Source organism: Ursus arctos, unplaced genomic scaffold (genome assembly GCF_023065955.2).
Source record: "Ursus arctos isolate Adak ecotype North America unplaced genomic scaffold, UrsArc2.0 scaffold_31, whole genome shotgun sequence".
Classification (NCBI taxonomy): Eukaryota; Metazoa; Chordata; class Mammalia; order Carnivora; family Ursidae; genus Ursus; species Ursus arctos.
In genome coordinates, this window is record NW_026622997.1 from 4,580,844 (window position 1) to 4,593,058 (window position 12,215).

The window sequence follows — 12,215 nt, forward strand, 5'->3', positions numbered from 1 at the left end:
CTCAAGCAGGCTGAGCACAGAGCCTGATGTGGGGCTCGATCTCACAACCCTGAGATCATGACCTGAGCCAAAACAAGAGTCAGGTGCTTAACCCACTGTGCCATGAAAGTGCCCCTAAAACTGTTTTGTTAACAGTGTTTATAAAATGTACATAAACAGCTTTGGTCCTATGAAGAAGCCTCTGGCAAAGATCCAGACTTTAAGAACCATAGAAGCTGAAGAGACTTAGCAGGGTTAAGTTAAGGCTGGTGATTCATTTTGTAGCCAGGAAGGATTAGTGCAATGTGTGTAAGGATCAAATTGCACCAGAAGCCTTGACAAGGCTTTGGCCTTCAGCAAGACCATGGTGCTGACACATGGGTGTTGTGTCCCTGCTCTGAGGCCTGGTTTTGCAGGGGCTGCTGAGTTCCCAGTTCCTGGCAGGGCAGGCTGGGCCTGCCCTTGCAGAAACTGGGAGCATGGTCTCCTTGCCTGGTACCTGTCTTGGGAGTGGGAGTCCACAGGAGAGAAAGGTGGCAGCTCACACCTATCTTTTCAGTAGAGTCCTAGCCCAGGGCAGACATGAGTGACCAGTGAATGTGGCCATGCCTAGGGATAGCCCCATTAACTGTTAAATCCTTCTCTACCTTACAGCAGCCCCACCCCTTCATGCTCTAAGTTCCATTTGTTTTTTCATTGTGCAATACAAATCTGTGAAGTTCAGCACCTGCCTTCCCCCATCTTCTCTGATTCAATTCTTCCATCAGCCCAGAGGCCTCAAGGGAATGGGGATAGGATGGGGAAGAAAATGGGACAGATATAAAGTCCCTGGATATCACTCTAGGGATTTGAGAGCTGAGAGGATACAGGGAAGAGGGGTCCTGGAATACAAGGAACCTCTATTCATAGCAATCTATAAACACTAACACACAGAGTCTGGCTCCCACATGTATTAGACACATTTATTTAATAATTCAGTCACAGCTACAGCCTCCTTTTTATGGTCTGGAAAAACCAGGGGAAGGGAGGATGGTAAGAGCTGGGAGGAGCAGCCTGGGAGCTGATGGGGGACACTCAGGCCCCTAGTCATCCAGGTCAGCTCCCTCCCTCCCCCTGAGGTGATGCTTCTGCCTTCAGGGCTACTCGGGGCCACTTGTGCCTCACAGTCAACTCCGTGACTGCAGGGGAGAATAGTCTCCTCTGGACTCAATCACAGACCTGTTGTGGACTCCATAATTAGCTGTGAGGTGTAGACCAAGGTTGGAGCCATGCGGGTGGTAGAGATCAGTGGTGAAGAGGTTTCTTAGGCTCAGAGAGCTTCTCTAGAAAACAAAAGGATGAATCATTTGAGTTATGCCCCTCTTCTGGTATTCTCCAGTCCCAAGCATCCTCCTTCTCTGCCAGCACTCCTCCTCCCCATTGCTTTTTTTGGATCCCATCTTCTTCTCATCAGTTTCCTCTGAATATGTCTTGGCTTTTTGATCATCTATCTTGCTGGTTCTAACCTGCTATTTCTGGACCTGGTTTTGTAACTCCTGATTTTTCATTCCCTATTATCCCTACAGTGACCCTGCTCTCTCTACTGTATTTCTTTCCTCACTTTCCCACTCTCTTTTTCTCAGAAAAAGAGGAGGAGCCCAGTGAAGAAAATCACAGCCATTGCAATGGAGACCAAAGTGATTATGCCAATTTCCCATGGCCTGAAGTATCTGTTAGTTTTTTCCTCATTCCATGGAGGGGCAGTGCTTTTGCTTGTGACATTGGATGGCATAACTATTGTGTTAGTTCCATTGGATAGTGTGGTAGTTCCAGGGGGGTTGGTTGGGATAGTCGTCCCAGTGGAGGGTGGGGTGGTTCTGGGATGGGTAGTTGTGACTGTCATCCCACTGGAAGGTGGACTGTGCCAGGATGGGTGGTCGTGATGGTCATCTGAGTGGATGATGGGGTTGTTCCAGGGTGAGTGGTTGTGATGGTTGTCCCCGTGGATGGTAGGGTTGTTCCAGGATGGGTAGTTGTGGTGGTCATCCCAGTGGATGGTGGGGTTGTGCTGGGATGGGTGGTTATGACTGTCATCCCAAGGGATGGTGGGGTTGTGGGAGGATAGGTAGTTGTGATGGTTATCCTAGTGGATGGTGGAGTTGTTCTGGAGTGGGTGGTTGTGACAGTCATCCCATTGGATGGTGGAGTTGTTCTGAGATGGGTGGTTGTGATGGTCATCTCACTGGATGGTAGGGTTGTTCCAGGATGGGTGGTTGTTCCAGTTGTCCCACTGGATGATGGAGTTGTTTCAGGATGGGTAGTTGTGACATGTCCCGCTGGATGGTGGGGTTGTGCCAGGATGGGTGGTTGTAACTGTCATCCCACTGGAAGGTGGGGTTGTGCCACGGTGGGTGGTTGTTACAGATGTCCCACTGGATGGTGGAATTGTGCCAACGTGGGTGGTTGTGACAGTTGTCCCACTGGATGGTGGTGTTGTTCTGGGATAAGTGGTTGTGATGGTCACCCCACTGGATGGTGGGGTTGTTCCAGGATGGGTGGTTGTGATGGTCGTTCCAATGGAGGGTAGGGTTGTTCTGGAGTGGGTAGTTGTGACAGTCATCCCACTGGATGGTGGGGTCGTCCCAGTGGATAGTAGGGTTGTAATGGGATGGGTGGTTGTGATGGTGGTTCCACTGGATGATGGGGTCATTCCAGGGTGGGTAGTTGTGAGAATCGTCCCAGTGTATGGTGTGGTTGTGCCGGGGTGGGTATTTGTGACTGTCATCCCAGTGGATGGTGAAGTTGTGCCAGGGTGGGTGGTTGTGATGGTCCCACTGGATGGTGGGGTTGTTCTGGGGTTGGTGGTTGTAATGGTCTCACTGGATGCTGTGGTTGATGCAGGGTGGGTGACTATAGTGTTAGCATTGGAAGTCACAGCATATTAAGAAAGGATGACTTGTTAGCTCCTTTGGAAACTTTTATTTTGTAACTACAACTAATAATAATGATAATTAAAATACCTGTCATTTATTGAGTGGTCACTATGCATTGTGTCCAGGCATTGTGCTAGGTGCCACACATGAATTAATACTTTCAAATCCTTACAGTACTTCCATGAGATAGGGACTGTTGTTAGTCACATTTAGGGAAATTAAGATTTAAAGAAGTTAAGCAATTAGTCCTGAGTTAAAATAGCTAGCAGATCATGGAACAGGGATTTATTCATTCGTTCATTCATTCATTCATTCATTCATTCATTTTAAGTAAGCTCCATGCCCAACATGGGGCTTGAACTCACAACCCTGAGATCAAGAGTCACATGCTCTATTGAGCCATCCAGGTATCCCAGAACAGGGATTAAAACTAAGATTGTCTGACACAGAGCCAGTCCTTAGCCCATATACTATTCCACATCCTAGATATGGAGAAGTCACATGACCTGGGTCACAGGAGGATGGTATTATTCCTCCTCCAACTATTCATGATACTCTTCAGATAAAGAATGTAAAAAAGAAAGTTAATAGGACCGTGTATACATATTGAGCTGCCCTCAAAATAGAATTGTACCCTTTTTTCTAGGAGAAAGATAATCACAGGGAATCAGTTTGGGAAGGGACTGTAATGGACATATTTACTACTATCAGGTAATTTTTATGCATATGAACGTTTGGGAACCACCCGTGAAGGGATCCCAAAAGGCCCTGTTACTTAGTCTAGCCAAGAATTAGCCACTTGTAGCTCAAATAGATAAGATATCCTAGGATTCAGGAGAAGAGCTAAACCTCCTTGGTTAGTGAGTTAGAGTTGATGTGAGGCCATGCCTTTCCCCTCTATCTTATGCTTACCTTCTACATCCTGATTTTCCATCCCAATAACAACGTGGTCTCCCATACGCCTATATGTCCAGTGCCTCATCCATGGCCCTGTTCTTCCACTGAGATTTAGATGTTCTTCTCCTCACCCTATCCATGTATTTTTTTTTTCAGTGTTGTCTGGACTAACATAAGGATTGCAAATTTAGACTCCGGGGAAGAATCCAAAAACCTTATGTTAATGCCTCTAATTAGGGTTAGGGTTAGAGTTAAGAGAGAAACTACGTGAGAAAGTGAGATGAAAATCTGGCTTGTGGAGAGGGAATAGATTTATATTGTGTTATTCAAGGGCATAAAACAAATGAGCCAAAGCTATGGTGGAGCAAATTCTAGAAAAAAATTAAAGCTATGGAAGTATGGAATAGGATTTTTCCTGACGTTCAATTAGAGGCTTGGTGATTGCTGTCATAGATATTGGAGATGGTTCCCCGCCTACTGTGGGTGGCCCGACATTAATTTTAAGATCTCTGCCAGCTCTAATGCATCTCCATTTGAGATTGATTTATGACAGAGACAATAGGCCAGGCTTCTGGGCAGAAGAGCTGCTCTTGGGAACAGAGTGAAGAATAAATGCTGGGTTGAATTGGAGAGAATAGAGCCCTTACACCTTTTTGGAAAATGGGAACTAACAAGACAGTGTGCATCCCAGGAGTTGTCAAAATTTTCCCCAAACTCTACTCAAACTCCAAGAATATAATTTTTTAAACAAACTCACTCACCAGTTCCTGAAAGTAGAAGAAGGTGAAACAAAAGCCAGCATGCAAAGGAAAATGTTTTTCTCTTAATCTTGAGATAATCTGCCTGTGAAGCCTAGAGAGGAGGGCTCCTGAGTTCCAGATAAGACTAAGACCTAAAAGGAAAAGAAAAAGAAAAAAAAAAAAAGGAGGGTCTTGAGAGAGAAGAGGTGGAGATCTGAGGCTGGAGTGCTGGGAGTGTGAGTCTCCAAAGAATGGGTCCTTAATCTGAAGAAAACCACGAAGAAGGAGGACCTGGGGCTGCAGAGTGGGGATGCTGATGCCTGGCCCCTTGGGCTTCCTCCATAGAATGTCACCACTTTATCTTTCAGAGAAAGTCTTTATAGTATCATCTGGGCTGGGCAGGGGCAGGATATGTGGCTTGTTGTTTTTCCCGCTGTAGGCAGAATACTTGAACTCAGAGAGGAGGGTACAGAGGTCAGGAGGTACAGGAGAACGGAGAATGACATGATCCCATTAGGCAGGGCCTGGGGAGGAGCAGGAAGTAGGACAGTTCAAGAGGATCAAGTTGTCAAAGTGGAGGGGACCCACCCTCTGAGGCAGAGATGGAGCTGGAAACCTATTCTAACTCAAGACCGTGTTTCCTGGATGAGAAGTCCTGTGTGCCTGGGTGAGAGTGAGGCTGGAAGGAACACTTCATGAACAGAACTTAGCAGGAAGAACACATAGAGTAAGATTTAATGTGAGTGGGAACGGGGGACTGGACCTCTGGGACCTGCTGAGCATACAGTAGGCATGTAAAATACATCTCGAATGAGGGGGGAAGAAAAACTCAAGGATAGAATTTGGAATCTCTGGGGCATGGGAAGGAAGTAGGGAGTGGAAGGAATGGGGCTGTGTGCTGTTGGGGAGATGAGACCAGTGGTATACTGGCATCAATGCATACCTGTCTGCAAGGGCCCTAACTTGTTAAAATTTCAGCAGTTTTTGCAACTCAGCCATCATTAAACATTAAATTAGCTTACAATGAGCTAAATTATATTTAAAACAATGGTAAAAGTACTCAAAATTCATTATTGCCCAATGATTTTACTATATTTACTGTTATCTATGTTCATGGAGTTGTGTACATCTGTTGTAACTGTCTAGTGGAAACAGTGTGTAATGGTGTGTGCACATCTCTTCTCAACCTCATGCTCAGTGATGTCACATTGATAGCCTGAAATCAGCCATGGTAGGAGCATTTGCACCACAGAAAACTGGTTGTTACATATTCACCAGTACACGCACTGGATAGGACCTACAGGGAGTATGACAACTGGAGAAGAATGTTCCTGCTTCTAACCCCCTTCATAGGGGTATTCCTTGATTCTTTTTTTAAGAATTCATAGGAACTTTTATACCCTAGGGAACCTCAGCTGTGTCTTCTCATCAGTGCTGTGTGCTGGATACGCTGAATGATCAAGGGAAACACTGCCAGTATGCTGGGGAACCGAGGGCTTGCAGTAGAATTTTGTTTAGACACTTGGATGAGGCCAACAGAAATGACCCAAAGACAGCTGAACAAGGAGGACAAAACAAAGATAGTAGTGAGCTAAGGAGATTGGCAATTACTTCATCCACAGTTCATGGCAAACAAATTGGGAATAGACCTTATGGAAATTTTAATTTTATACTATATGTAATCAAAACAAGCTGTCTCCACTTCCTCCAAAAATCTGGCAAGGCTTCCTGGCAGAAGAACCATTTCAGATGAGTTAGACATTTGGGTGAAAGACTATTCATGGCATATGAAGCCTGGTGGAAGCGGGCTGATAAGCAAGGAATGGTTAGGGATTCATCCCACAAATATTTCGTGATTGCCCACTATGTGCTGGACGTTGTACTCCAGTAAACAAAATAGATAAATTTGTTTTCTTTGAGAGCTTATATCCTAAGATATGAAAGAACTGTGAATGACTGAGTCCTCGAAGCTGGAAGAGAATGAGCTATGATAGAAAATGAGGTGTTGAGTGGGGAGGGGTCAGGAATCTAGATTCTAGGATGCCCTGCACTTGGGAGTTGATCTGCCTATTGTCTGCAATGGGAAGTTCCATGCAGGGGATGGATGAGTGGTATGGTCAGTAACACGTTGGTACTGGGATCTCAGCACTCTGCTCTAAGGGTAAAAGTCCTTATAATACTTCTGAATAAGAAATCTGTTTTTTCCCTCCTGAACCAATTGGAGTTAGAGAACTTGTCTTACAGTACAATCTTGCTCACTTATTAGCTCTTTTTCTGAGTTGCAGTTTTCTCATTTACTTAATGGGGGTTATAATCTGGACTTCAGAGGGTTGTGAGGACTACATTATGGTATAAGTAAAGGCACTTAGCACACTGTGTGGCACAGGCAGTCACTCAGAAACAAAAGACAAGAGCAAAACAGACAAAATTTATAAGATAAGCATTTCTTCTGGATACCACATACATTAATGAAATTTTATTCCTTAGAGTGTCTAGTCATTCTCTTCTTAGTCATATAACATCTGAAGAAGACACAAAAGAAGAAAAGAAGACTCTTCTCAAAGACAAAGTCATGTTCTGGAGGGTACTGGAATAACCTGAGCAGAAGGGAGAATGGGAAAGCAGCTGTGTTGAGTGCAGTCACTGTGCCCGTTCCCACCCCTATCAAGGGACAGCAGCCTCCTTGATCTTGAGATTCTGAGTTATGGGGAGAGTCCAGAGAATACATTTATTTAAGGTCATTTCTAAACCTCATAAATTGTGGTTATCTTTCATAAGCACACTCTGCCTGAGCTGTAGCCTTGTCAGTCGGATATTGAGAGGTTTTCCTTGGTTCTGTTCTTGAACCTATGGCCATTCCCTGGGAACATTCTGGTCCTCCCTCTTGACTCACTCCCCGTTATAGCTCTTTGTCTTCTCCTCCACGATCCCCTCCTTTCATTAGAATGTCTCCCATTTTCTAGTGGCCGTAGCAATGCGCTCTTCAGTGACTTCCTATGAAGCCTGCCCTGTGATTGTCACTAACAGGACTTCTGTCATGGTCCCATGTCTGTGGCTTCTACCCTCACCTCCTCTGTGGATACTTCATGACTCATTCCATGATCACCTTCACGACTGTGACTCCATTCACGGCCTGCCTTATAGCTTCCTCATGGTCCAAACCAAGGGCCCCTCTATAGCTTATTTTATTGTTGAAACTGCAAGACATGGACCCAAGCCTTGGTCATGGATGTAATATATGCTAATGTTTCTCAGGAGCAGAAGCGTATCCCTCTAAAAGGAAAATATGTAAATACTGAAGAAATTAATCCTTCTCTCCCATTTCATAGCCTAAAGTAGACTAAAGTCACAGACTTCTACTTTTTAGGAAAACCATTTTAAAAAAATCTCTTCTCCATTTCTTTACTTCTTCTGTGTCTCTCTTGGTATCACTGTTGTGTTATTCTTTATTTCTCTCTCTGAGAAGATAGCAAAACAAACAAAAATCAAATAAAATAACGACCTTACTCTGCCTATGAATTCTCATTCATCATGCTGTACCAATATGGTAGAATTCACAAGGCAAAAACAATCAATCTCCCAATATTCAGAAGATGGACCCTATCAAAATGCAGGAATCAGTCATTGTATTAACTAAAGAAATGTGTGTTCGGGAGACTAACAGTAACTGATCTGGAAAAGCCACAGTTTTGAAATTCATCATATAACCTTGCAGTTAAGAGCATGGATTCCTGAATTTTAAAAATCCTGGGTTGAGGGGCGCCTGGGTGGCACAGCGGTTGGGCGTCTGCCTTCGGCTCAGGGCGTGATCCCGGCGTTGTGGAATCGAGCCCCACATCAGGCTCCTCCGCTATGAGCCTGCTTCTTCTTCTCCCACTCCCCCTGCTTGTGTTCCCTCTCTCGCTGGCTGTCTCTATCTCTGTCAAATAAATAAATAAAATCTTAAAAAAAAAAAAAATCCTGGGTTGAGTTCTACGTCTATTGTGTGCCCTTCAGTAAGTTACTTAATCTGTCTATGCCTCCTTGTATATGAAATGTGAACAGTGTCCTTGTATACGAAATGTAGATGATAATAGCACATTTTTTTCTGCAGGGTTGTTGGGAGGATAAAACGAAGTAGCACGTGTAAAATACTCACAGTCCCTAGAACAAAGGAAGTGCTTTATCAACATTACTTGCCATTATTATTGCTATTACGTCTTGGTCTTAAATAAGAGAGTGCCAGCACATTTAGCAGATTAGTAAATGAGAGTCTGTGTGCAGTGCTGTCCAGATGGAAGAGTTTAAAAGTAAAGAAACCATTTACGGTCCAGGATGTCTTCATCATTTGTACCCTGCCATTTTCCACGTGCTGTGTAAGGTAATCTCTCTATAACAAAAGATATAAAAATTCAGAACAAGCGGGAAATACACTGAAATAAGACAGAAAGTCCTGGTGAATATCTGAATGCAGAATACATTCTGGGGCTGAATGCAGCTCTCTCAACCCCAAGGAGGAACGCTTGAGAGTCTGGGAGCCCTGGCTGAGCTCCGCAAACTCAGTACTGTATCAGGGAGACTGTTTTGTCTCCCATCCTCTCTGGTTTATTCCTGTTACTCTGCCTTGATATGGCCACAGGCTCTTGGGTGCCAACCTAGTTCAGCTCTGCTAAGAAGATACAAGAACAGTTTTCAGCCCCAGTGGGGTAGAAACATTAAAGGGCAAGGACTGTGCTCTTGGAGAGCACAACTGAATTAAGGGGTAGAACCCAAAGGGAACCCAGTGTAGAACACTTAATTCTCCTCTCCTCTGCATCGAAAAAGGCCCCCTTTGGTGCTCAATTGGGGAATCTTAGAGTTTTGTTCCCCTATTCCCTGTCTCTCTATTCTCCTAGACTTCAGCACGTCCCTCCCCTCTCTATTTTTGCCTCCTTTCTCCATCTCTCTCTCTCTTTTTTTTTCCAGTTTTACTCTTCCTACCTTGTCTCTATAAGATGCAATGCTTTCTGAGTGTCCTTTTTTCTTTTTTCTTTTTTTGGTTCTAACAATCTTTACCATTTATTCTTTTTAACTATGAAAACTTTAAATGATACTATTTCCATGCATTCCACACATACCCCCTAACCTGTGATCTGTTGTCACCAAAGCCTCCTCATTAACCAGTGACAAATACTTGGCAGGCAAAATCCAAGTTCTACTAACAGAATGACCGCAGCGGCAGCTGAAGCCAGAGAAATGAGGATGTGCCCCAGGCCGTGAATATCTCGGTTTTACCACAGTCACTGGAGTGTGGCTCAAACCGTGTATACGCTGGAAAGGACCTGGTCTGCTTCATGGCTGCTTTCAACGAATCCCACAGTGTCAAGGCAGACCCTATTCCACAACTGCAGTGACTGAGCTGGAGGCGGGTCCCTGGGCTGTGGGGCCTGAAGCAGGATGGTCGTACCTATCTCAGCGGGGGTTGTGCCCAGAGCAGACTGTGACGTTCCAGCTACAGGAATACAGTTGGTGCCCACGACATAGCTGGCAGTCTCTGTTCTAGTGCAGGTTGTCCTTAAGAAGCAGCGTTCACACTATTCCCACGGGGGCTGTTGCCTTGGCCAGGGAAGGTTTTCATCTTGCAGAGCTTGTGGGCACTGAGATGGAAGGGGCTGTCTTTTCTCATGACGGTTGGCCGTGGATCTAGAGATGTGCTTGCTCCAGTGGTTGTCTGCTCAGTCGGAGCCTGATGTTCCTCGTCTGGTTGAGATGATCCTCAGGCGAAGGTTGTGGTTCCTGTTCTGATGGTAGTGCTGTCTGGGGTAAGGAGAGATGTGCCCAGTCCAGGTGGTTGTGTCCTGGACAAAAGTGATTGCGCTTGTTCCCGCGATGGCTGTGTCCAGGCTTAGGGTGGTTTAACTACTTTGGCAGTGGTTAAACTGTGGACTGGAGAGGCCGATCCTGTTTCAGCAGTGGCTGATTCTTGGGAAGAGGTGATGGTACTCGTTTTGAAAATAATGTGAATGGGATGATGGTATATGGGATAAGGATGATGTGCCCGATGCACAGGTGGGTGTGCCTTGGGCGAAAGTTGTGCCAGTTCCCGTGGTGGTTGTGCTTAGGACTGTGTTAAGAGGGTTGTGCCTATTCCAAGGGTGACCGCACCGTGAGCCGAAGTTGCTCTACCTGTCTCCATGGTGCTGATCCTTGAGCGGAGGTGGTTGTTCCTTTTCCAGTGATGATGGTGCCTGGATGAGGGTAGGTATTTCTGACATGTGAGTTCTTATGCCTTGGGCAAAAGTTATACTTGTTCTTGTGGCGGTTGTGTCTTGGTTAGAGGTGGTCATTTTTGTGTTAGTGCTGGCCTTACCTGAAATGGGGGTGTCTGTCTGTCCTGGGGCTGATGCTGACGGAGATGGAGATAATTGATGGTATTTCAGAAGGGGATGAATCTGAGCAGTCGTGTTGTGCCTATTTCCTTAGCGGGTGATGCTTGGACAGAGGAGGTGCTACGGAGAGCCTAGTCCAGTGATAGTGTTACCTGAGACAAGAGTAGATGTATCCGTTCCAGAAGCTCTTCACCTTGCACAGAAGTGTTAATGCCCATGTCAGTGGCAGCGGCGTCGAGGTCAGTCAAGGTCGTTTCTATTGCAGCGTTGATTTTCTCTGAAGCAGAAGTACTAGATTTTGTTCTAGGGTTGGTGGTGACCAAAACAGAGGTCGTTGTATATGTCCCAGTGGTGACTATACCTTGGACAAAAGTGGGTGTTTCCGTTTCAGTGGTAGTTCCCACTCTGACAATGGAATGTGAGAGGGGAAGGAAGTGCCTGCCGTGGTGCCGACAGTGTTGGGTCGGTCTCAGTGCCAGTCTGGGAGCAGGAAGAGACTCCAGGTAGGGAGACCAGGAGCAGTGCAAGATTGGGGGGGAGCATCTAAAATCCTCATCTTCATTCAACTTAAACCTTTTCTTTAAATTTTCCCCCAACTTTCTTTTTTAAATTTCATTTGACAATAGAGATAACGAGGCTATATGTGAACTGAAGCAGTCTATAATGATTAAGACTTAAAAATCATTGAATTCCAAGAGGGATGGGAGTCAGCTAACCCTGCGGGCCCATCCGCTGGGCTCACACAGGAAGCTGGTTTGTTTCCCCCTTGGACTAATTGCAGTCATGTCGCCCTGGAGGTGGGCATCTTCAGGGATTATTAAGTTTAGCAATTTGAAATTAGACAGCATTTGTGGAGGAAATATCACGTGCATTGCCTTTAGATGTGGGCCTTGTACTGATTTGGACTTGAGGATGAATTAAAACTAAGATCTTCTGGTTCATTATAAAGCATGCATCAATCAGCTTCTTCAATCCAGGATGCCCAGGGAAATGAGACTCAGTCCCTGCCCCCTGATCAGGCCCATGGCTGGGGAGGTGAAAATGGATGTGCTTCAAGAGAAAGGTGGGATCAGCATTGTGGTCTGAGGAGTGGAATCAGTGATGAATTTCATAGAAGTGGCAAAAAATGTAATCATCATTGCTTCTAGAAAAGGAATAAGAATTTGGGGACATGATGCGTGATACAGGGGACCCCGTCTCCTTCAGACCTTCTGTGGTCAACATGTTGTTCTTCTTGATAAACCAGTAGTTCAGCTACAAGATACCAGGAGGTCAAAGGAACCAGAAGACAGAAGAGAACTCTTTATCTTGAAATAATCACCTGGGAGAATTCCTGGGCT

The 12,215-nt window shown here is 45.3% G+C and overlaps 1 protein-coding gene across 1 annotated transcript in view; it reads right to left on the minus strand.

Moving 5' to 3' along the window:
* Positions 1-2,192: 2,192 nt before the first annotated feature.
* The window catches only part of MUC21 (mucin 21, cell surface associated), a 63,227-nt gene continuing 53,204 nt past the window's right edge, over positions 2,193-12,215 (minus strand). The window contains 1 exon segment of the mRNA XM_048225755.1: positions 2,193-2,810. Within this exon segment, the coding sequence (XP_048081712.1) occupies positions 2,193-2,810 (618 nt within the window).